This window comes from Staurois parvus, unplaced genomic scaffold (genome assembly GCF_062004578.1).
Source record: "Staurois parvus isolate SC_StPar_1 unplaced genomic scaffold, SC_StPar_1.0 ptg000630l, whole genome shotgun sequence".
Taxonomy (NCBI): domain Eukaryota; kingdom Metazoa; phylum Chordata; class Amphibia; order Anura; family Ranidae; genus Staurois; species Staurois parvus.
This window is the reverse complement of record NW_028318426.1, coordinates 997,085-1,021,334: the sequence shown is the minus strand read 5'-3', so window position 1 is coordinate 1,021,334 and position 24,250 is coordinate 997,085. Positions and strand designations below refer to the sequence as shown.

The window sequence follows — 24,250 nt, the reverse complement described above, 5'->3', positions numbered from 1 at the left end:
ATTTTCTTTAATGAAAACTCCCTGAGGCTTCCTTATTTTGTCTCTCAGAGCGCCCAGCCAAGAGTCTAAACATTGCCTTCTCTTGTTTAATTCCTGTAGCGTGTAAAACAATCCTAAGGAGGTTTTCCCATGAGTTAGAACTAGTTTGTTCTTGCTATATTGATTAATGATATTCCTTCTTAGATATATTTAATTTCTAAATAGTTGTGATTGTCTGATAGTATATCCGTAGGGTATAACGTAAAAGACCATTAATTACAATGGTTACTTGCTTTGGATAAAGGTTCTTGTGGTCGGTGTGTGAAGTCAAGGTAGACTTGAGTGAAGACATACCGTAGTGAAATTTATTGGAGAAGTGTTTGGCAGCACCCTCCTAGATAGACAAATTTAGTTCTAAGCTCTCCTGTAATCAGTGATGCTGCTTGTGATTGCTCTGGTGTGCTCTGAGTTTCACAGGCTGTAGGTTTGGTTGTTTTCCCGGCCGTGGGTTTGGCTGTTTCCCCCCTGTTTTTAGGATGGTTCTGGAAAATAGTGGGCTGGGAGAGTCAAATATTCATACTGTATTATATACTGTACCGTACTTTATGTGGTCACAGCCAATCCCAGGGGGGAGGGTGCCCAGATGGTGGCTGGGAGTAAGCATACATAGTGTGAAGCCTGGAGTGAGTAGAGGGGCTTTTGTCCAGGGGGAGGAGATCCCAGCCTGAAGGGATAATGCCCTTCTGGGTGTGATAATTGTGCGCACAGATATGGACAATGACAACCATAATTTGGATCATACTTTGCAAAATGTCACTCTCACTCCAAATCAGTCCCCCTCCCTTTTTTTTGAATGGCATGTAGTGTGTGTGTATGCTGGGGTCAGAAGGCCACCAGGCACAGCTGGATACACGTCATGGTTGTAAACCCAATTAGCTGGTTCCATTATGTCTGTCAGACCCTTGCCTTGGCCTGGTCGTAAAGCTATAAATCCGTCAGTCACTGGACATGAAAGCATTCCAGCGTGGCAGTAAAACATACATCCCACTTGAAACCACTTTTTCATACAATTTCATAAATCCCGCCAGGAACAAGGTACAATAAAATAAAGCATATATTGAGATAAGTCATTTAATACGAGTCACCTGATACCTTACAGCCCTGGGTGGCGTCTACAGGAGAGTAGAAAGCCATATAAGTTTATCTGGAACGGTAAGATATGTCATATTTGATATCTGGACGTTCAGGATATCATTCTGCATATTAATCTGCCAGTGGCTAGGATGCCACATGGACCTATAGAAGGTTATTGACCAAGGTATAAACGAGGGAGGGATTTGGTCATAGCCGGGGTCCCCGCCTAAACACCCCTCCCCAAATGAGGCGATTGGTTCTCTGCTTTAAGGAGACACCCTGCTGGGTTCCTAGAAAACAGGCTGTCATGCCTGGAAAGAGAGATGAAGAGATTCTCCCTTTTAACATCAGGAACCAACTTCGGGAGAAAAGGTAACCTTTTGTTCAGGACACTTGAACTCTGCTTAAACCAAGACTTCTGCAAGTATTCTACCTTCTTAAACTTATTTCTTTATCTCTCTGTTGTGTTATTGCTCTCCCTATTTATATACATATATATATATATATATATATATATATTCATATTGGTTACATCTTTTCTATAAATATTTTTATTGCACCATTTTGACCTTTTTAGTAATAAATCCTATTTTCTGAAAAGTGTTCTAAAGCTCTTTAATGCAAACTAAGAATCCCTGTCTCTGAAGAGTGCTACTGTGTGTTTTAAAACCTCTGGGTACATCTGTCTGCGGTGACAGTGTGTATACAGACGCTTATTCAAACATCATAGTGTTACTGCTAAGATTTGTGAGTTTCCTCCTTCTCTGTAAAAAGGTGGTGGTGGCAGTGTGAGGGCTTAATGGCGTAATTAACCTGACCCAGTAACAATCGCTCTCAGGCTGTTGGCACCTAGATTGGGGTCCAGTGAGCTGGAAAATCTTGGTGTAGGGTGCAGTTGAGAGTGGCATTGTTACGCAAGTGGCAGCGCAGTTTTAGATTGGCTAGTCCTTCGGTCACAAGTTGGTGAGAAGGGCTGGGGTCTGACACCGCGCCCGTCACACTGGGCAGGCCAGCTGTGCTTTTCTTCTGCTCATTGAGGTCCCAGCTGACTAGCTGGGGGGCCTATTGTGCCAAATTCTGTTGGAGCTGACTGAGGGACTTACTTTGGGGATCTGGTCTGGTGGATTCAAAGGAGATGTCTAGGAAGATATTGGAAGGAGACATCCAATTATCCAAAGAGTGTTGCTGTTACTTAAAGGGGAATTACGCTGCATCTGAGCACCACAAAGCTATTTAATTAATTTTTAATATTTAAAGCAAACTCCCCCCCCCCCATCCATCCATGTCTCCCTGCTATATTTTGCTAAGCAATCACTATGAGACACACACCCCTAGCATTTCTGGCCATGGCCTTCTTGAGAAAGGGCAGATGATTTATGAAGCAATTACTTCCTAGAATCCATCTGCCCCTAACTCAGGCATGCAGACAGGAGGGTGCTTTTAGCTGAGAAAATCCCTCCTCCCCTCCTGAAGACTCAATAGTGTATGACATCATTTGCCTAGGCAAGAAACCAGGAAGTAAATGAAGAAACAAGTAAATATGATACTCTATCCAACCTATTTACTAATGCTAGCAGCACAAGGATTAAAAATAGTCCTTGTTGATTGAGAGAGTGAAGTTCTGCTTTAAAGAGGACATTGCTCACGGTGTCCCAGTGTAGCTCATCCCATCATCTGCTGCAGGGACTGTGATTAGATTCTTTAGGGGGAAGACAAATGTCCTCAATGTTACTACTTGACGTTGCTGGAGTATCTCACAGCACCCAATCAAGTTCAACTTCAGATTTGCAATAAACAACCAAAAAAAAAAAAAAAGAATACCCCTAGACTGATTACTGAGCTGCAGGAGTGACTGTGTGCCTGGCTGCTTAGACATCTACTGGGAAACCTTGGGTCACAAATCAATGGACCTTGCAAGGATTAGCACTACACAAACATGAAAACGCGAGACTCTTATGTTCTTTACGTTGCACAGTGATCACCCTGCTTCATCATACATGATATATGAACTTATAAACCCACTTTACTCAGATTTCCCTTTAAGGCTCAAATGAACCTTCAGTTTGAAGAATAAGAAAAGTAATTTTTTTGTTTTGGATAGAAAGGGAATAAATCACGTATCAGGTTTTTATTGCTGTCTGTGCCCTATTAGAGGATTCAACCTCTCTATTTGTCCTGTTATTTATGAGAGTGAAAGTGAAAGAAAGTCCTGAATGTTGAGTTGTCACAGGATTAGAGGGGAAATCTTCTATCGGGGACGCTAGTCCTGGTGACAACCTGGGATTTCCTCGCTTTGGAGGGATCTCCTCTCACTTTCTGTTTTGCCTATATGACAGAAAGCAAAGGGAAATAACCTCAGACATAGACGACAAAAAAAAAAATCTGACATATTCTTCCTTTACTGTAAAATGAAAAAAAATCCTTTAGTTCTACCTTAAATCAACTAAATATAAATACATTCCTCATGTATCAAAACTCAAGTTGTTCAATGTCCTATTTTGTTTTCGTTCTTAAACAGCTACAGCCTAACAACAAACCCTGTCCCCTGCCAGCATGCTGTGGTGCATGACCTTTGTTTGTAAGGTAAGCAGTGGTCTCTCTGCAAAGGTTTGACACACCCCATACCAAGTCAGACCTATAGCTCTGCAATCAGCAAAACTCATCCTTCCTGTTGATTGCAGAGCTCTGACTTAGCATAGGGCATGGTGAGCAGAGAACACTGCTTCCCCAAAGAGAGCAAGTGCTCTACTCTGCAGGATGTTGGCAGGGGACAGGCTTTTCTATGCATTCTGCAATCCAGCTGTAAGACTTTGCACACCTTTTGCTTTGATACATATAAAATGTATTTAGCCAATTTAAACTAAAAGCTTAACCTCCCTGGCGGTATTCCCGAGTGTAGTTTGGGGTTAACTTTCAGTACCAGAAGCGGTAACCCCGACCTACACTCGGGATTACCCTGCAGCATTGCTCTGGGATCCCTCCAGCACTTACCTTGTCCTTCGCTCCCACGATGTCCCCTCTGCAGCGTCCCCGGCCATCTCCTCTGGCCGATGCCGGCATCCGTCTTCTGGGTTCCATTTTCTGTCAGCGTCGGGACGTATGGGAGATGGAACCGGCAGGAAATTCAAAAACTTTAAAAGTGATATTCACTCAATACACTAAAATCTCATAGTATAACATTACTGTATCAAAGCATTTCACATACATTTCATCCTTAGTGCTTTGTCCTGTGTCCTGCCTGCATTCTTACTGTTCTTTCTGCCTGGAAACTGAGAAATGTCCATGGCGTCCAAAAAGCGTCCCTTTAGGTCAAAAGTGGTTTTAGACCAGCTAGGGAACAGCGATAGTAAATTAGAACCACTTGCAGAATTGAGTGATAATGATTTGAGGGGAAATTCGTCATCAGACACTGAAAATTATTTTGCAACTAAGCTCAGTGATGTGCGAACTTGGCGCTCTATTTAAAATGTCAGTGTTTTTGGTTTGATTACATTATTGAATTAAATTTATTATTCTATTATTATTTTTTATGATTATTTATTATATTACAATTTATGATTTCGTGTTTCAAATTTTATCATACCCGGGATGTTTACTAGACTCTTGTTCGGACAGATTTCAGTGAGTTATTCCTAAGAATTACAGGCCTACAATAAAAAAAACAACATATTTCCATTGAAAACAACATACCGCTTTGAGCACAGAAATACTGACATAATCAGACCGCTAGGGAGGTTAAGGCCCCTTTCACAAGTGCGTGCCGTTTTTTTCATCAGTTCAGTCATGTTTTTCCAAGAAAAAACGTATCAGTTCACATCAGTTTTTCACCACTTTGCATCAGTTTACATAAAATTTTCAGCAGTTTTTCATCAGTTTACATCCGTTTACATCAGTTTTCTTACTGTTTACATCAGTTTTCTGTCCGTTTTTTACTGTGTATATCTGTTTTTCGTCCATTCTGTTTTTTGTAACAGAAGAAAAATAGGATTTCCTTCTGTTAAAAACAATGGATATTAACGGATGTGGACATTAACAGATGATCATCTGTTTACATCCGCAAGTCCATAGAAATACATGGGTGTCCCTTTTTCATCCGTAAACGGATAGATGAAAACGGAATGTCCACGTGAAAGGGGCCTAATTAGGCATATATAAAAGCAAAGGTTTTTTTTAGTTTTGTATAAATTAGAGAAGGGTTAAAATCCCTGTCTGCTTTCTTTCTCCATTTGTGTTTCATTGCAGAGTTTTACCTTCACTTCCTGTCTAGAATCTCTCCAGCAGGTACAGAGGCAGCAAAAATACCTTCACCACTCTCACTATCCAAAAGTAAAAAAAAAAAGAAAACACATAAACCCCCCCAAAAAACTAAAAGACAAACAGAAAAAAAAAAAACGTGACTAGTGTAGTCCTGCTTTTATCAAAGAAGTATAGACATAATTACTATTTAACCCCTTCTTGTAATTTAGTGTTAATCGAAAATACCAATCTAGCACAATCTGCAGCCATCTATGACTTTCTAAAACTGGCAAAGAAGTCCAGCAAAGCTTTCTGATGGTATACCAAACGCCTCCAGCTTTGTCATTTACTGCTTATATAATTGGTTTACTGCTATCCCTGGCAGTTTTACTTTTATTGCAACACCGGGACTGATCAAGTATCTAATGGCAGGAAAGACATCCCACTCAGCACTTAATAAGTAGGCGGTGAACATCCCTGTCTAAACTATCTGTGGGATTCAATACAATCCATGCCACATATATAACTGACCAGGAAAGGATTGTTTTTCGGCAAAGGTAGACATACACTGTAACTGTACATTGGCTGACAACTAAAATGCATCCATTTTAAAGATGGTGAAATCTAATTGGCCTTTATGCTGTGTGGAATGATAGCCATGTAGCACAAACTGTACAATTATATTTCAGCATGTCATGGAAGATTCTACAAAAAGGAATAAATGTGATAATCTTGATTTGTATTCATAATCTGTAGATCCAACAGGGACCAGGGGCGGACTGACAACTCATGGGGCCCTCGGGCAATAGGGGATCATGGGGCCCCTGTGTCCTTGCCCACACTCAAAAAAGCCTATAAAAAAGGTACCAGGGGCATTTCATGGGGCCCCCTACTGACCCCGGGCCCTCGGGCAGTGCCTGAGTGCTCGAATGGTGGGTCTGCCCCTGACAGGGACAATGTGATCTCTGCAATATATAAAGGAAACAGCAGAATGTGCCAGCTAAGATATATATAATATACATATACATATACATATACATACACATACACACACACACACACACACACACACATGTACAGTGCTCAAAAAAATTAAAGGAACACTTTGAAAACACATCAGATCTCAATAGGCAAACATCTCATGCTGGATATCTATACTAATATGGACTGGGTAATATGTTGGGAATGTAAGGATGCCCCATCATTTGATGGAAATGAAAATTATCAACCTACAGAGGACTGAAATCAAAGGCACCGTGAAAATCAAAGTAAAAAAATTATGCAGCAGACTAGACCATTTTGCTGAAATTTCATTGCAGCAATTCAGAATGGTACTCAGTAGTTTGTATGGCCCCCATGTGCTTGTATGCATGTCTGACAACGTCAGGGCATGCTACTAATGAGACGACGGATGGTGTCCTGGGGTATTTCCTCCCAGACCAGAGCATCACTGAGCTCCTGGGCAGTCTGAGGTGCAACCTGGCGGCGTTGGATGGACCGAAACATGATATCCCAGAGGTGTTCTATTGGCTTTATTTCAGGCGAGAGTGGGGGCCATTCAATGGTATCAATTCCTCTATCCTCCAGGAATTGCCTGCATACTCTCGCCACATAAGGCCAGGCAATGTCATGCACTGGGAGGAACCCAGGACCCACTGCACCAGGGTAGGGTCTGACAATGGGTCGAAGGATTTCATCCTGATACCTAATAGCAGTCAGGGTGCCATTGACTAGCCTGTAGAGGTCTGCACACCCCTCCATGGATATGCCTCCCCAGACCATCACTGACCCACCACCAAAACGGTCATGCTGAACGATGTTACAGGCAGCATAACATTCTCCATGGCTTCTCAGACCTTTCACGTCTGTCACATGTGCTCAGGGTGAACCTGCTCTCATCTGTGAAAAGCACAGGGCGCCAGCTGCCAATTCTGGTGTTCAATGGCAAATGCCAGTCGAGCTCGCACAGGGCCCACTAGAGGATGTCGGGCCCTCAGGCCACCCTCATGAAGTCTGTTTCTGATTGTTTGGTCAGAGACATTCACACCAGTGGCCTGCTGGAGGTCATTTTGTAGAGCTCTGGCAGTGCTCATCCTATTCCTCCTTGCACAAAGGAGCAGATACAGGTCCTGCTTATGGTTTAAGGACCTTCTACGGTCCTGTCCAGTTCTTCTAGAGTAACTGCCTGTCTCCTGGAATCTCCTCCATGCTCTTGAGACTGTGCTGGGAGACACAGCAAACCTTCTGGCAATGGCACGTATTGATGTGCCATCCTGGAGGAGTTGGACTGCCTGTGCTACCTCTGTAGGGTCCAGATATTGCTTCAGGCTACCAGTAGTGACACTGACCCTAGCCAAATGCAAAACTAATGAAAAACAGTGAGAAAAGATGAGTAGGAAAAAAAATGTCAGTGGCCTCCACCTGTAAAACCATTCCTGTTTTGAGGGTTGTCTCATTCTTGCCCATTCAGTGCACCAGTTGCTAATTTAATTACACTATACTGTATATATATATAGTTGTGTTCAAAATAATAGCAGTCAGACATCACTAACCTGATCAATTACTGTTTTTGGTAGAAATGATATTTCTACATGGCAAATAATTTACTAGCAGGTGTAGTAGAGTAATAGAAATCCAACAGACCCAACAGTCATGACATGCATGCTGTTGATTCTGTGTAATTGAATCACTCATTAAAAGGGGCATGTTCAAAATAATAGCAGTGTGGAGTTCTATTTGTGAGGTCATTCATTCTTTGAAAAACAGGTGGCAATTATTGCCCTTATTTAAGGAAGGAAGGCAGCAAATGTTGTACATGCTGGTTACAGTGCATTTCTCTCTGGAATTCTGAGGAAAATGGGTCGTTCCAGACATTGTTCAGAAGAACAGCGTACCTTGATTAAAAAGTTGATTGGAGAGGGGAAAACATATAAAGAAGTGCAGAAAATGATAGGCTGTTCAGCTAAAATGATTGCAAATGCTTTAAAATGGCAACCAAAACCTGAAAGACGTGGAAGAAAGCGAAAAACTACCATTCCTATGGATAGAAGAATAGCCAAAATGGCAAGGACTCAGCCAACAATCAGCTCCAGGAAGATCAAAGAAGGTCTAAAGTTACCTGTGAGTACTGTTACAATTAGAAGACGCCTATGTGAAGCCAAGCTATCTGCAAGAAGCCCCCGCAAAGTCCTACTGTTGAAAAAAAGACATGTGCTGAAGAGGTTACAATTTGCCAAAGAGCACATTGACTGGCCTAAAGAGAAATGGCGCAACATTTTGTGGACTGATGAAAGTAAGATTGTTCTTTTTGGGTCTAGTGGCTGGAGACAGTTTGTCAGACGACCCAAACACTGAATTCAAGCCACAGTACACTGTGAAGACAGTGAAGCATGGTTGGGCAAGCATCATGATATGGGGATGTTTCTCATACTACGGTGTTGGGCCTATTTATCGCATACCAGGGATCATGGATCAGTTTGAATACATCAGAAAACTTGAAGAGGTCATGCTGCCTTATGCTGAAGAGGAAATGCCCTTGAAATGGGTGTTCCAACAAGACAATGACCCCAAAGACACCAGTAAACGTGCAACGTCTTGGTTCCAGACTAACAAGATTGACGGTATGGAGTGGCCAGCCCAATCCCCGGATCTTAATCCAATAGAAAACTTGTGAGGTGACATCAAAAATGCAGTTTCTGAGGCAAAACCAAGAAATAGAGAAGAACTGTGGAATGTAGTCCAATCATCCTGGGCTGGAATACCTGTTCACAGGTGCCAGAAGTTGGTTGACTCCATGCAACACAGATGTACAGCAGTTCTCAGAAACAGTGCTTATACAACTAAATATTCATTAAGCGTTTCAAAGGAAAGCAAAATCTTCAAACATTTTTCAGTTTATATAGTGAATGTTTGAGTTTGTAAAGAAGAATACAAACACTGCTATTTTTTTGAACAGTCTGATATTCACTTTTCTTTAATTTTTTTAGAGGAACACAAATTTGATATATTTTTCTTCATGTTTTGATTTGGAATAGAATATGTAGTGTTCCCAATGCATTTGTGTGTATGGAAATAAAAGCTATTAGAAGGATTTTGAGCTTTACTCACTTTTTACAGCACACTGCTATTATTTTGAACACAACTGTATTTTTGAATTTTATATATATATATATATATATATATATATATATATATATATATATATAAAACAAGTGGCAGCTCACAAGGTTAATGAGCACAAGAGCATGTCATCCACCCCGTGCAGTTAGCTGTTGAGCCTCAGTGTGTCTTTAGAAGCCAGGAAACAGATGCCACTGCCAGAAGCTGTGTAGTACACCAGAAACAAAACCAGAAATCCTGGAGCCTCCATTGAGCAAATGGACTCAGGGGTGTATTTACCCAAAGGCAAACAAGGCATTTGCCTAGGGCGACATTTTTCAGGGGGGGGCAGCATTGCCTCTCGGAAGAAGGGACGGAAGAAGGGACACACGCGGCATGGGGACCTGGGGGATTCCAAGAGATGCTGCGGGTTTCATGACGGTGTACCCAGCCCGACTCTCGTTCCTGGGGATGTCCGGAGCTGTGAAGGTGAGTGTCTTTCTCTCTCTCACCATGGGGGGATGGTGGCTTGTGTATGGGGGGCAGTGGTAGGGAAGGCTCGGGTGGAGGGCAGGGGTGCTCTTGGTCAATGTCAGGCTCTTTCTGCAGCGGGTTGCCTAGGGCAGCACAAAACCTAAATACACCACTGAATAGACTGCACAAGACTGGAAGTGTCATCACACCTGGGAGGGTCGCAATGTGTGGACTGTGGCTACAATGCCTTGCCACTTTGCTTGGGTGGCTGGAGGAATCTGTTTTTAACAGGCTGAATTAAAAAATCTGAATCATCTATGGCTAGCCTTACACATTAATACAGTCACTTGAGACTATGCTGTGCTATATAGATCATTGGTAACTAATTTTTATAATAGTTACATATTTGGTAATATTGAATACAAATATCGGTCCATCCACTTTATCCTGAGTGTGTGCCTACGCCACTGCCATTATCCATACCCCTGTACATTGTGTCTGCTAAGAAACACATCTAAAAGTCCAAATGTACTGACTGCCTATCTCATTTTTAAAATGCCAGGACAGCACACATATCCCCCAGTGACCCCGTTTTGCAAAGTAGATAGTCCAAGGTGTTTGATAAAAAAAGAAAGAAAATGAAGTAATTAAATACAAAAACAAAAGAGTTTCTGTGGTGCCAGGAGTGCAGTTGTCCATAGGGGATGGCTGGAATGGGTGTCCTGCAGGAACAAAGTCTGGTGGACATGCAGATGGGTCAGTTCAGCCACAGGATGAGACATGGTCAGCAAACAGGCAAAGGATCTGTCCATGCAGTAGACAGAAATCTAGTCAGTAAACAGGCCAGGGTTAGTGCAGGCAGCAAGCAGAGGCAACACTGCACTGGTGTGGTCAGGAACACTGTTGTTGGGTTACACAGGTCTAGTGCAGCTGGGGACTAGTGTTGCAGCAATTAGAAACACTGGTCTGGTGACACTAGGACTGGTGTGACAATCAGAAACAATGTTGCTGTCATACACTTGTTCTGTGTGGCAGTCAATATGACTGGTGTGGTGGCTATCAGGTACACTGCTACTAGAGGCACAGCAACTGGTGTGGCGATGATCAGGGATACTGTAACTGGTGTGGCAGTGAACAGGGATACTGTAACTGGTGTGGCGATGATCAGGGATACTGTAACTGGTGTGGCAGTGATCAGGGTTACTGTAACTGGTGTAGCAGTGATCAGGGACACTGTAACTGGTGTGGCGATGATTAGGGATACTGTAACTGGTGTAGCAGTGATCATGGACACTGTAACTAGTGTGGCAGCGATCAAGGATACTGTAACTGGTGTGGCAGTGATCAGGGACACTGTAAGTGGTGTGGCAATGATCAGGGACACTGTACCTGGTGTGGCAATGATCAGGGACACTGTAACTACACCCTGTTCCAAATTATTATGCAAATGATATTTTTCTCATTTACCTAAATAATTTATATAAATAACAGTCAGCATAATTCTCATGTTATCAACTATTAAGAGTACAATTCAAATTTTATTGAACAAACCTCCTAATGATAACAGTATTTTTTTAAACATAAAAAACTTACAATGCACTGTTCCAAATTATTACGTACAGTAAGTTTCAAAACACTTTATAGGTTGTAAAGAACTGAAAATTGTCATTTGTTGTGTTTGCAGCATATTTACTGAAATCAAAAGCTATTTCAATCAAACTTTTAACAACATTTTAACTTTTTACATTTTAACATAGGACCCCTTATTTGATAGCAGCTTCACAAGTCTTGCATCCATTGAACTTGTGAGTTTTTGGACAGTTTCTGCTTGAATTTGTTTGCAAGATGTCAGAATAGCCTCCCAGAGCTGCTGTTTGGATGTAAACTGCCTCCCACCCTCATAGATCTTTTGCTTGAGGATGCTCCAAAGGTTCTCAATAGGACTGAGGTCAGGGGAGGATGGAAGCCACACCATGACTTTCTCTACTTTTATCCCCATAGCAGCCATTGATGCAGAGGTATTCTTTGCAGCATGAGATGGTGCATTGTCATGCATGAAGATGATTTTATTACGGAAAGCATAGTTCTTCCTTCTGTACCAGGGAAGAAAGTGGTCAGTCATAAACTCCACGTATTTTGCAGAGGTCATCTTTACACCTTCGGGGACCCTAAAGGGGCTGACCAGCTCTGTTCCCATGATTCCGGCCCAAAACATGACTCCACCACCGCCTTGCTGACGTTGCAGCCTTGTTGGAACAGGGTGGCCGTCCACCAACCATGCACTACTCCATCCATCTGGACCATATCAGGGTTGCACGGCACTCATCAGTGAACAGGACTGTTTGAAAATTAGTCTTCATGTATTTTTCTGCCCAATGCAGCTGTTTCTGCTAGTAAGCATTGGTTAGTGGTGGCCGAATAGAAGGTTTATGCACAGTTGCAAGACTCTGGGGGACTCTACACCTTGATGTCCGTGGGACTCCAGAAGCACCAGCAGCTTCAAATATCTGTTTGCTGCTATGTAATGGTACTTTAGCAGCTGCTCTGTCAGGGAACAAAATCGCCGCAGCACATGGATCTGCGCATGTGCAGGATCCCGACAAGGCATACAGGCAGGCACTAGGACCCAGGCGCGCCTGTCACCAATGACGGCACCGGCAGGCACTAGGACCCAGGCACGCCTGTCGGCGCTGGGCGGGCTATTTAAAGAGCACCTCGGTGCTCATTCAGTGCTGACTAGTCTTCAGCTCCCCCGTGTCCTGCTTGTTTCCTGTGCGATTTCCTTTGGTTTTGACCCGGCTTGTTCCTGACCCGACTCTGAGTACTCTCCTGCCCCCCCGATTCCTGACTTCGGCTCTGTTCCTGACTCTGGAATTTCCTCCTGATCCTGATCACAGTGTCCCTAATCACTGATGCATCAGTCACAATGTCCCTGACCACCACCACACCAGTCATATTGTCCCTCATCATTGCCACACTAGTAATTTTGTCCCTAATCACTTCTTCACCAGTTACATTGACCCTGATCATTGCCACAGCAGAGCCAGGTATGTAGCCAGGACACAGGACTGGAACAGAGTCGTAGGATAGCCAGGGTCATAACAGTCGGGCAGCGCAGTACACATTGTCATCCATTCATGTTGCTATTGTTTACTATTGTGATTGATGTGATTGGCCACAGCTATCACATGGTATAGGGCCACTGTGATTGAGCCTGTATCATGTGATCAGTTACTCCAGCTGAAACTGAGCTAGTGGTTGTATCAGTAAAACAGCAGCCCCAAGAACTCAACAAATAAAACTACCACAACCCATCTTTGGGAAGCAACATCCTAGAAGAGACTTCCACTATATTAATCTCCTTGATATCCACCCATAACTCATTTGCAGGTTCAGCAGTCCAGCACGGTCCTTCACACACACTGGACTCTTACCCAATAGGAAGGCACACATGATGTGGAGTTCAAGGACTGGGGGAGATGTAGTAGTTCTGAAAGACTGAGTTAGCTTGGTGAGCTAGTAGGAGTAAACTGCAAATCCCGCAAGGCAGTGGGACAAAGAGGAAAGGTGGTTCCCTGCTGTTTTCCTGGGCTGAGAAGAAGTGTGGAGGATGTTCTGAGAAGACTCAGTGCACATCAGACTGGAAACAGGCTGCTCACCTTACATCAGAGAGGGAGAAAGGCATAGAGACAGATATTCTGGATCAATGAAGGATACCATGGATGCTGATCAAGCTTCCTGCCTTTGCTGCTTGCCTGACAAAGGAAGGACAGCATTACCTACAGAGCTAGTGTCATTATCAGTACTTAAAGGGACCAGAGTCAGTATAATCATCAGTGCTTAAAGTGGAACCTGTATGCTGAAAAATAAAAATTGGCAGACAATCAGGATTTTTTTAAGGCAGAAGAGGCATGTTGTATCTCTTCTACATTAAAACTACTTACCTGCCTGTTCACCCTTGTACAGTACAAATTCAGCAATGCTGAATCTGACTGAACTCACAAACATGAGCAGGAGTGATGTCATCCCTGCCCAGCCAATGACAAGTGTTCAGCAATCGAGACCTGAAGCCAGCCTCCCGAACAGGGCAGCAGCCAGGTGGAGAACTCGGGGACGCCGCATCGCTGGAGCTGATGTGAATATTATTCCACTTTAAAGGGACAATATCCTGACCACTTTGACATAAGAGTTGGGCCCAAACAACCTGACCAGCAGAAGAGAATATATTAAAGACAGCTGAACTGTTAGGGTGACATACACTAGCTCTCCTTAGTTCAGATTGTCCAGTATAGAGTTTAGGAGTTGATTTCTTCATCCATTGATTGATATTTACAATATATTTATTAATATTAATTTATTTTATATCTCTTTTGCTACTGGGGTACTGCATATACATGTAGCACACCTTTGGGTGGAACTTGGCTAGATATAAAGGTTCAACTCCCACCTGAATCTGGTGACACCTCCGATTATACCCAGAACACTTCGACACTGAGAATATTTTTTATGGGTTTGATTGAAGAAGACAAACCCTGAAAAAGAACTAGCCGATTTAACACAGGTAATGTACTTAAAACACAGATTCCACTTTGCATAACACAGTTAGTAAGAAGTTACAATTCACTCGCCAAAGACTCCAAAAACTGACTAGTATCACACTGACTAGGGTGACATATGAGAGTGACATTGACACATGAACAATAACTGTTAATGAGATTTAGCAGCTTATTGACATTTGTTATAGCAGTACTATCTAAAGCAGAAATGTCCTACCTAACCACTGGCCAGTGGGATGAAACTTAAAGTCTCTCAACGTTGGGGCCCTTTAATCAATGGAAGAGCGCTCACTCTCTAAATGGGAGAGTATTTGTAATCCAGGGGTAGCAGGATAGCACAGTCTCCTTTAAGCAGAATCTTCTAGTGAACATTGTAATAGAAGAAAAACAACATTTCAACAAAAATCTTTACCATACAGGTAAATCCTGATATACTGACACTTGCTCAGTATATTTAAAGAAGCAAGCTTCTGTGGGGATTTGGAACTAAACACACTCTTCAGCCACAGCACAAGTGTTGAGGAGACAGTCACCAGTAATATACAGAGACAGAGTTCTCTCATCAATCAGCAGCAGGAATAGCTAATTCTGAGCAGCTTTGGCTTTCCAAGATCTGTGTCACTCTGAGAATTAGAGAGAAGGGTTTCTCATGACCATTCTCCGGAGATGAACAGCAAATGCAGCAATATCAAAATCACCTTTCATCACAGAGTACTCAGCATTAGACAGTAGTAGTCCTTGATTTGCACACTGTCCTCCTGCAACAATTCCTCTGCTACACACTCCCAGCCCAGCCCATGGGCTCTAGCAGCACAAAGAGTGAGACTCTGTGACTTTACACCCGGAGCTCTTGCTCCATGCGGTCCCCTGAAAATGTCTCCTCCCTCACATGTGCTTCTTCTTCCTTTTGCCTCTCTCCTTTCCTCCACAGCCAATCATAGGTCCAGCTGCAACAATGCTGCTATGGGTGGATCCTTCTCAGCTGTAGCAACAACCAATCAGAGCACAGTCTTGCTTTCCCTGTCTGTCACTCACAGAGAGGGAAAAAAAAAATGCTTTGCAACTGCTGTTTAAGATTTAAAGCAACCAGCACATCTCTACATACATCTGCAATAAATATCCCCCTCCCAGCCAGGTGATATTATCAGAGTCATGGGCACAGGAACAGGGGATCCAATATACAGGTGAAACTCGAAAAATTTGAATATCGTGCAAAAGTTCATTTATTTCAGTAGTGCAACTTAAAAGGTGAAACTAATATATGAGATAGACTCATTACATGCAAAGCAAGATAGTTCAAGCTGTGATTTGTCATAATTGTGATGATTATGGCTTACAGCTCATGAAAACCCCAAATCCACAATCTCAGGAAATTAGAATATTACATGCAATCAATAAAACAAGGATTGTACATAGAACAATATCGGACCTCTGAAAAGTATAAGCATGCATATGTACTCAGTACTTGGTTTGGGCCCCTTTTGCAGCAATTACTGCCTCAATGCGGTGGGGCATGGAAGCTATTAGCCTGTGGCACTGCTGAGGTGTTATGGAAGACCAGGATGCTTCAATAGCGGCCTTTAGCTGTTCCGGATTGTTCGGTCTCATGTCTCTCATCTTTCTCTTGGCAATGCCCCATAGATTCTCTATAGGGTTCAGGTCAGGCAAGTTTGCTGGCCAATCAAGCACAGTAATCCCACGGTCATTGAACCAGGTTTTGGTGCTTTTGGCAGTGTGGGCAGGTGCCAAGTCCTGCTGGAAAATTAAGTCAGCATCCCTATAAAGCTCGTCTGCGGAAGGAAGCATGAAGTGCTCCAAAATCTCCTGGTAGATGGCTGCGTTGACCCTGGACTTAATGAAGCACAGTGGACCAACACCAGCAGATGACATGGATCCCCAAATCAAAACAGACTGTGGAAACTTCACACTGGACTTCAAGCATCTTGCAGTGTGTGCCTCTCCATTCTTCCTCCATACAATGGGTCCTTTGTTTCCAAATGAGATGCAAAAGTTGCTCTCCTCAGAAAAGAGGACATTGGACCACTGAGCAACTGACCAGGTCTGTTTTTCTTTAGCCCAGGTAAGACACTTCTGACATTGTTTGTTGTTCAGGAGCGGCTTGACAAGAGGAATACGACATTTGAAGCCCATGTCCAGGATCTGTCTGTGTGTGGTGGCTCTTGATGCACTGACTCCAGCCTCAGTCCACTTCTTGTGAAAGTCCCCAATACTTTAGAATATCCTTTTCCTGACAATCCTCTCCAGACTGCGGTCATCCCTGCTGCTTGTGCACCTTTTTCTTCCACACTTTTCCCTTCCACATAACATTCTATTATTTTGCTTTGATACAGCACTTTGGGAACAAGTATTTCTGTCCGAACAAAGATCCACGGACACCACCGCTGACCATATAAGACGAGACACACCAGTCTTGGAAGGAAACCAGGAGATAGACTGCTTTATTTTAACCTAGATACAAGATATATACACAGGGCGGTGAAATACACCCAGTAACAGGAAACACATGAGCAGGCCGTCCCATCAGGGGGAAGGGCTGCCGGAAACATTTCCCACCAAGCCAGTACAAGCACATATATCCCATAATAGTTTTCTCCCAAGCAAGACACACAATAGAACAATGGGATACACCATGTGGCAGTAGACAATACACAAACCCATACATCCCATAATAGTTTGCTCCCAAGCAAGACACACAATAGAACAATGGGATACACCATGTGGCAGTAGACAATAAGCAAGCCCATATATTCCATAATAGTTTGCTCCCATGCAAGACACACAATAGAACAATGGGATGCAGCCACATGGCAGTGAACAATGAACACCCCCCCACCTCAATATTAGAACATTCCACCCTGTACCCCTAACAGGCACAGGGCGACTTACACATAATAGGGATATGGGGAGCTGAGACAGGGGTTCCCCCACCCCCAAAAGTCACTCCTGTCACACCATCTGTCTTCTCATTAAGAGCATGCCCTGAAATTGTCAGGCATGCATACAAGCGCGTGGGGGCCATACGAACAACTGAGTACCATTTTGAGTTGCTGCAATGAAATTTCAGGAAATGGACTAGCCTGCTGCATAATTTTCACTTTGATTTTTGGGGTGTCTTTGAATCCAGTCCTCTGTATGTCGATAATTTTCACTTCCATCAAACGATGGGGCATCCTTACATTCCTAACACATTTCCCAGTCCAAATGAGTATAGCTATCCAGCATGATATTTTTCCCCATTGAGATCTGATGTGTTCCTTTAATTATTTTGAGCAGTGTAGTTGCACATAAGGGTGCAAACTCTTCAGTTTTATTCAGTAGTTTTTGACTGTTTGATCCATAATTGTCACCTAAATTTCCATATATCTGCCTGTCTGCCTACCTATTATCTATATTACACACATGCACCCTTATTACAGATTAGCCTTCTACCTTCACAGTGGAAACAAAAAAAAAGCTTTGATTGGATGAGGTGGAGATTATGATGTCACTGCCCCTCCACCTTGTCTAATCCTAGGATGCCTTGTATGCATTGAAATACATACAAGGTGTTTTATGAAGGACAGTAGTGCCAAGTGAGTGACCTCCAGTGTACAGAGGGGAAGAAGCTCACACAGAACCCATAAGATTGCATTCACATCTGTAGTAGTGAGGACTAGTACAGTGATTGTCAGCTTCTCCTGTGTCCCTTCAGGTATAATGATATATTATTGTTTTACTTTTGATATATATTATATTTTTTTTACTCATTTACAAAAGTGTAATTCCCCTTTAAAGTTGAACTCCAGGTATGATCTTTATCGCACACTTTCTTTAGTCTAGCTCAGGGGTAGGCAACCTGCGGCTCTCTAGCTGTTGTGGAACTACATTTCCCATGAGGCATAGCAACATTACAAAACTATCAGTTACAGCTATGACTTGCAGATGCATGATGGAACTTGTAGTCCTGCAACAACTGGAGAGCCGCAGGTTGCCTACCCCTGGTCTAGCTTGATACAATGTAAGTATGCATACAGTATCTCAATACTGTATGCATACTTACATTGTATCAAGCTAGACTAAAGAAAGTGTGTGATAAAGATCATACCTGGAGTTCAACTTTAAAGGGGAATTACACTTTTGTAAATGAGTAAAAAAAATATAATATATATCAAAAGTAAAACAATAATATATCATATAAAATTTTGGAATGTTTTGTTATTAAAAATTACCTTTCCATATCAATTCAAAGCTGCTGTAATTTTCTAAAACTGTAAAAAAAAATTAAATTCCATATGCCAACCAGGTGTACATAACTCCCCCAGAAATGTCATTTCCTGCTTTTGTTATTAGCTCACTGATTTTTTCAGACATCTGTACTAAAATACAAGCAACATTGTAGGCCTCCCCTGCAATAGGAACTTACAGTGAGACTCTAGAGTAGAGGTTGCCAAGTCTGAAATATTATGCGGGGGATAATATCACCATAACCATGAGAAATACAATCTTACCTGTTGGGTGCATCAACTTATCTGTAGTAACAAAAAGTATGATTTATTGTATCATCCCAACAGTACTTCTTGGCTAGCTTCAATGTACTAACACTAAAAAAGATATAATTATGATGTGACGTTCAGTTATACTTAGGACATTGATGAATTCCTCTACATAGTAATAACTGACTAATGTTTGGACTCCACAAAGAAGCCTTTGAAATCAAAGTGTGGTAAATGTCACAGGCTCTCACTAAATGTTGTGAGCTGGAAAAATACATAAGAGAGGATCTTTTCTTCTTCCCATGGCCACATCAGTGCCAATGCTGGAACTTGTGATGCACTGAAAAGAAAGGGGGTCGACTATTACTGTTCAATGGGGACTGGAGGAAAAAAGTAGTCAGGGCTAGTCCATAGAACTATATAATTCATTAAAATACTATACTTTTTGCTTTTTTCAAATATTTGCAGCCATTACATGCACAAATGTTTACTATGTGCAGATCCCCCATTCACAGAGTCCCACTGCTTTTGTTGCAGTTTAGGGAGTCTCCCTTTCTTTGGCATTGAACCTATAGTTAGCAAAACAGCCAGGCAGCTAGAAATGGATCAGGCATGGCCACTCTCTACACCTTTTATTTATATTCTAGCAAAAAGTGTGCCCATTCCAGAACAGGTCATGTTGTAAATATAAAAAAAACAATGCCAGAGAAGTGTCTTAGTGAGCTGTTCACAGTAGGTGTAGGACAGGATTATTGAGGATATGACAGTGGGCAGGGCAGCCATCAGAAATTTGGGGGCCCCTTACACAGCTTTAGGCTTGGGCTCCCCAAGCCTGACCACCTACATTTCCCAGCACCCGCCCACTAGCCATCCTACCAAATCCGCCCATTGGCCCATCCCACTGAGTACTTCAGTGCATCCACTGTTTGTTTTTTAACACTCTTACAAATAAATATATGAAAATGAAACGTGTATTCCAAGGCATCAGTGCTTTCAAGATTTAACTGTAAGGAATTATATTTTGGCCAAAAAATATGAAGCCTGCCACCAAGAGAAGGTAGATTCTTTTGAGCAGGACCCTACACTAACAGTAACTGCACTACCTTTTCAAAGAGACAGCTCAATCCAGCAAAGAGACAGCCTCATAAATTCAAATAGACAGTCCAATCCAGCAAAAAGACAGCCAATCCAGCAAAAAGATAGCCAATCCAGCAAAGAAACCGTCACAACACAGGCCCACATCCAGGGGGCACAGGCCCTTGGTGCTGATATAAGGAGACTCTGATCTATTGAGGGGTCTATAAGCGGGATGCTGCTGACTGCTGACCTAATGGTTAGCAGTCAGAACCTCCTAGTAGTGACCCCATTAGCTCACAGTTCCTTTATATCAGTTCTCCCCTGCCTTAGAAACCTCCATCCCCAGGAGTCTTTTATGGGGCCCCCTACTGGCCGAGTGCACAATGGGTCAGTCCGCCCCGCTTGCTACTAAACAGCAGCAACAACTGGTTAGTTGGGGCTCAGGCACCTCAGGAAACCCGGGCCCCCTACATGGGTATTGGCTGCCCACCCCCATCCATGGCGGCCCTGACAGTGGGTAGTATGTGCAGGAGAGGATTAATGAGGATATGACACTGGGTACTATGTGTAGAAGAGAATTGCTGCAGATATGACAACAGACATCCAGTATGCAGGAGAGAAGTGCAGACAGTGTGGGAGCAGGCAGTATGTGCAGGAGAGGAATATGTAGGGTATGGCAGTGGGTAGTATGTGCAGGAGAGGAATGCTAAGGATATGACAGGGTAGTGTTTCCTAGGTCCACTGGAACTGCTTCCGGTTGGCTATGCTGCATCCACGTGACCCTGGAAGCCATCTTGGGTCAAGCAAAGCCTTTTTAGGTCCAGGTTTTGGCATGCTTTTGCGAGTTTTTGCTAGTGTAGGGAGAGATACTCTGTCTGCCAGGGACAACACTAGTGGTAGGGTGTGGTTCCAGGTGGCCTCTCTGTCATTACTGCCATTGCGCCACGCAGCACCTAGCCCACACGTGTAGGAGAAGAATGCTGAGGATATGACAACAGTTAGTATGTGTAGCAGAGGATTGCTGAGGATTTGACAGTGGGTAGTATGTGTAGGAGAGGAATGCTGAGCATATGACAGCAGACATTATACGCAGGAGAGAAGTGCAGAAGGTGTGGGAGCAGGCAGTATGTGCAGGAGAGTAATATGATGTAGGGTATGGCAGTGGATAGTACGTGCAGGAATGGAATGCTGAGGATATGACGATGGGTAGTATGTGCAGGAGAGGAATGCACTAGGCTTTAGGGGTTATTAGAAATGTGCTAAGGACTGGCTGATGAAGGGAAATGTACATGAGATGAGGACTTATCACTGAGTGTTGAGGGTTTATAACATATGAGCTGAGAGACATTTTCCCATCCATAGGGGGCTGTAAGTGCCAAGTACAACTATTCACTTGTAGGACAGGCTAAACACGGCACCTGTGGGCTCTCAGTCATGAGAAAACGTCCTTGCTTTGAATATACATCAGATGTGTGCATGAGTAAATGCAGATGCACTAAAGCATTGATGCTTCAAGAGTACTGCCACACGCAGGCATAACTTGAATGGCACGCTTGTAAGCAGAGGTTAGTACCCCTTTTAGTAAGAACCCTCCCCTAGGTGGGTATGGTGGGTGGAGATGTTCAGCCCTATGTGTTCTAGAAATAGAGGAGCCTGGAGTAGAGAGTGATATAGTGTCGGGACAAGGTCATGCAGTGCCCAGGGCAAAGATGCTAAACTGCATCCCCGACCCCACTCCTTTCATGAAGTACAAGCTTAGGGGATGCTTGACTTGCTTGTCAAAATCATTTCCATTGTCACTACTGTGAGCCTTGTAACAGAAGGAAGGTGCCCCCATCCCTACAGTAAACCATTGCGCCCAGGGCAGCCGACCCTCCTGCCCACCCCTTGCCCTGGCCCTGGGGTGATGGGAAAGGGCTTTCTCTGGTATACCAAGATTTAAGCCTGTAGTCTGAGAAAGTGGAGCCTTCAAGTAGGCTCACAACAGAGAAATTAGAGAAACCACCTTTGGAGGACCTGTAGTGAGGAGGATGGAAGAGATGGGTAGCAATCCTATGTTAATTTTGAATCTACACTGTGGCAAGTTCTTGATGTTGAACATAAAGTAATGGAGGCGAAGCATGTGTTGTTCGGAAATTATGCTTTTGTCAAAGGTGGGTCTTAGTCCAGGAGAATGTGAGTAATCTAAGATGGCGGTGTCATCCCCAATTACAGGCGTGTGCGTACCTTATATGGTTCCTGGGTGTGAAGAAGATGGGGGGGGTGTCTGGTCAGCTTGGGTGGAGCTGACGACCAAACAGGGGTCTGGTAACAGACTCTATGCTGCACCTGCGGCTCCCAAGATGAAGGAAAATGCCTAGAATTTTTATACTCAGTATATTTTTCATCCTTTCACCGTCCATGGCCTTGAGGCCTTAGGTGTCTTTGGATGAGCAAGTGGAGATTGTGTGTGCTGAAGAAGGATACAGGGAAAAGAAGAAGAATGTGTGATTGCTGGAGGTGGGATCTCACTGGGGAAAGACCCAATCTGTGTGTTGCAATTTATTATATAGGATACCATATTAGCTAATAAATGCTATCACTGTGTGTTAATACTCTGTTGCTGAGTCATAAATAATACCATAAATAGTAATGCTGTTACTGTAGAGGAAAAGGGTTGTCTGGAGCCAGCTATGCATTTTAAACAGTAGTATTGAACCAGACATACATAGTGATCATGCTTTGTACAGATACATTTTGCTATGAACTAATTAAAATGTTACCTGGTCACTAAATATTGTGTTAATCAGAAAAAGAGGAGACAAAGGCGATGTCTTTATGAATATATTAATTTGTCCTTTTTTTCATAGCTGCAATCTATGGTAGACTTACTGGAAGGAACTCTGTACAGCATGGATCTGATGAAAGTACATTCTTACATCAACAAAGTTGTGTCACAGATGAACACTCTGGAAGAGGTAGGAACAATTATCACTGCAAGCGTACCTAGTTTACAGACATCTGCTAACTCATCTGTAAATGTTTGCCCCTGAACCGAGCACACTTCAACCAGTATAAGAAAAACTGCAAAATGTGTGAGCCAGGTTTTCCCAAAATAACAGCTAACATACAAAACAGTCCTCAGGAGATTGCTACATGCATGTCAAGTATACAGAGTTTATACTGCTGACGTTATGCCGACACAAATATGTGGATGTTTTTAGGGGCTCTTCTACTATAGAAAATGTTACCTTTTGGGGGGTTTAGGAGACTTTTAAAGCCAAGGAAACAATTCAATTGTGGTTTGATGGATTCTTTTAGGTAGGTATGTTGGTTTATTTGTATTTTTTTTTTAATATGTTAATATTGCTAGCTTTATCTAAAAATAGATGTAGAGCATTCATTCATTTGTTAACACTGGTAAGTAAATTCTGCAGCAGAGCTAAAATTTTTCTAAATTATTCTTTTACTTTATCTAAGTTTAATGCCCGCTATCTATATTTTAGAGACAGGGTCAGTAGGGGGGTAATAGGATTGCACATCCTAAAGCCTGTCCAGGATTACTTATAACATTCGTATGTATAAATCAGAATAAAAAACTGGTGGTTTACAAAACATCTTCATATTGGATTATATCTATCAATCAGGCTTTGGGGTATGTAAAAGGCAGTATTCCTATTCCAACATCAGAAGCAATCACATTTACAGTATGTCAGAATATCAAGGCAAGAGAAGTGTTGGGGACTGGTGTTCTACAGCAGTGGTCTCCAAACTGCGGCCCGGGGGCTGGATGAGGTCCTTTGCTTGCTTTTATCTGGCCCTTGGAGCACTATTTAATCCACTGATACCAACCAATTCCTCCCAATGATACCAACGATGGGCACAATTCCAACCAATGACACCATAGATGGGGCACAGTTCACCCCAATGATACCAAGAATGGAGCCCAATGACACCAATGATGGGGCACAATTTCTCCCAATGACACCATTGATGGGGCACAATTCCTCTCACTAACACCAAAGATGGGGCATTGTTTATTCCCACTGATGCCAGGATATTTTCCAGTACAGCCTCCATGAAGTCTGAAGGGCAGTAAACTGGCCCTTTGCTTAGAAAGTTTGGAGACCCTTGCTTTACAGCAATGCTTGGATGATAAACAGGGTACTGAGCTGGTTTGCTGTATTCCATGTATATGACTGAATAGTTATTTTTATAATATGT

General features: G+C 42.9%; 1 protein-coding gene across 1 annotated transcript in view; it reads left to right on the top strand.

Moving 5' to 3' along the window:
* OLFML2A (olfactomedin like 2A) overlaps window positions 1-24,250 on the top strand; it is a 184,217-nt gene that overhangs the window by 106,727 nt on the left and 53,240 nt on the right. Inside the window, exon 3 of the mRNA XM_089693387.1 lies at window positions 22,897-23,004. Coding sequence (XP_089549513.1) covers window positions 22,897-23,004 — 108 coding nt within the window. The remainder of the gene's footprint in view (window positions 1-22,896; window positions 23,005-24,250) is intronic.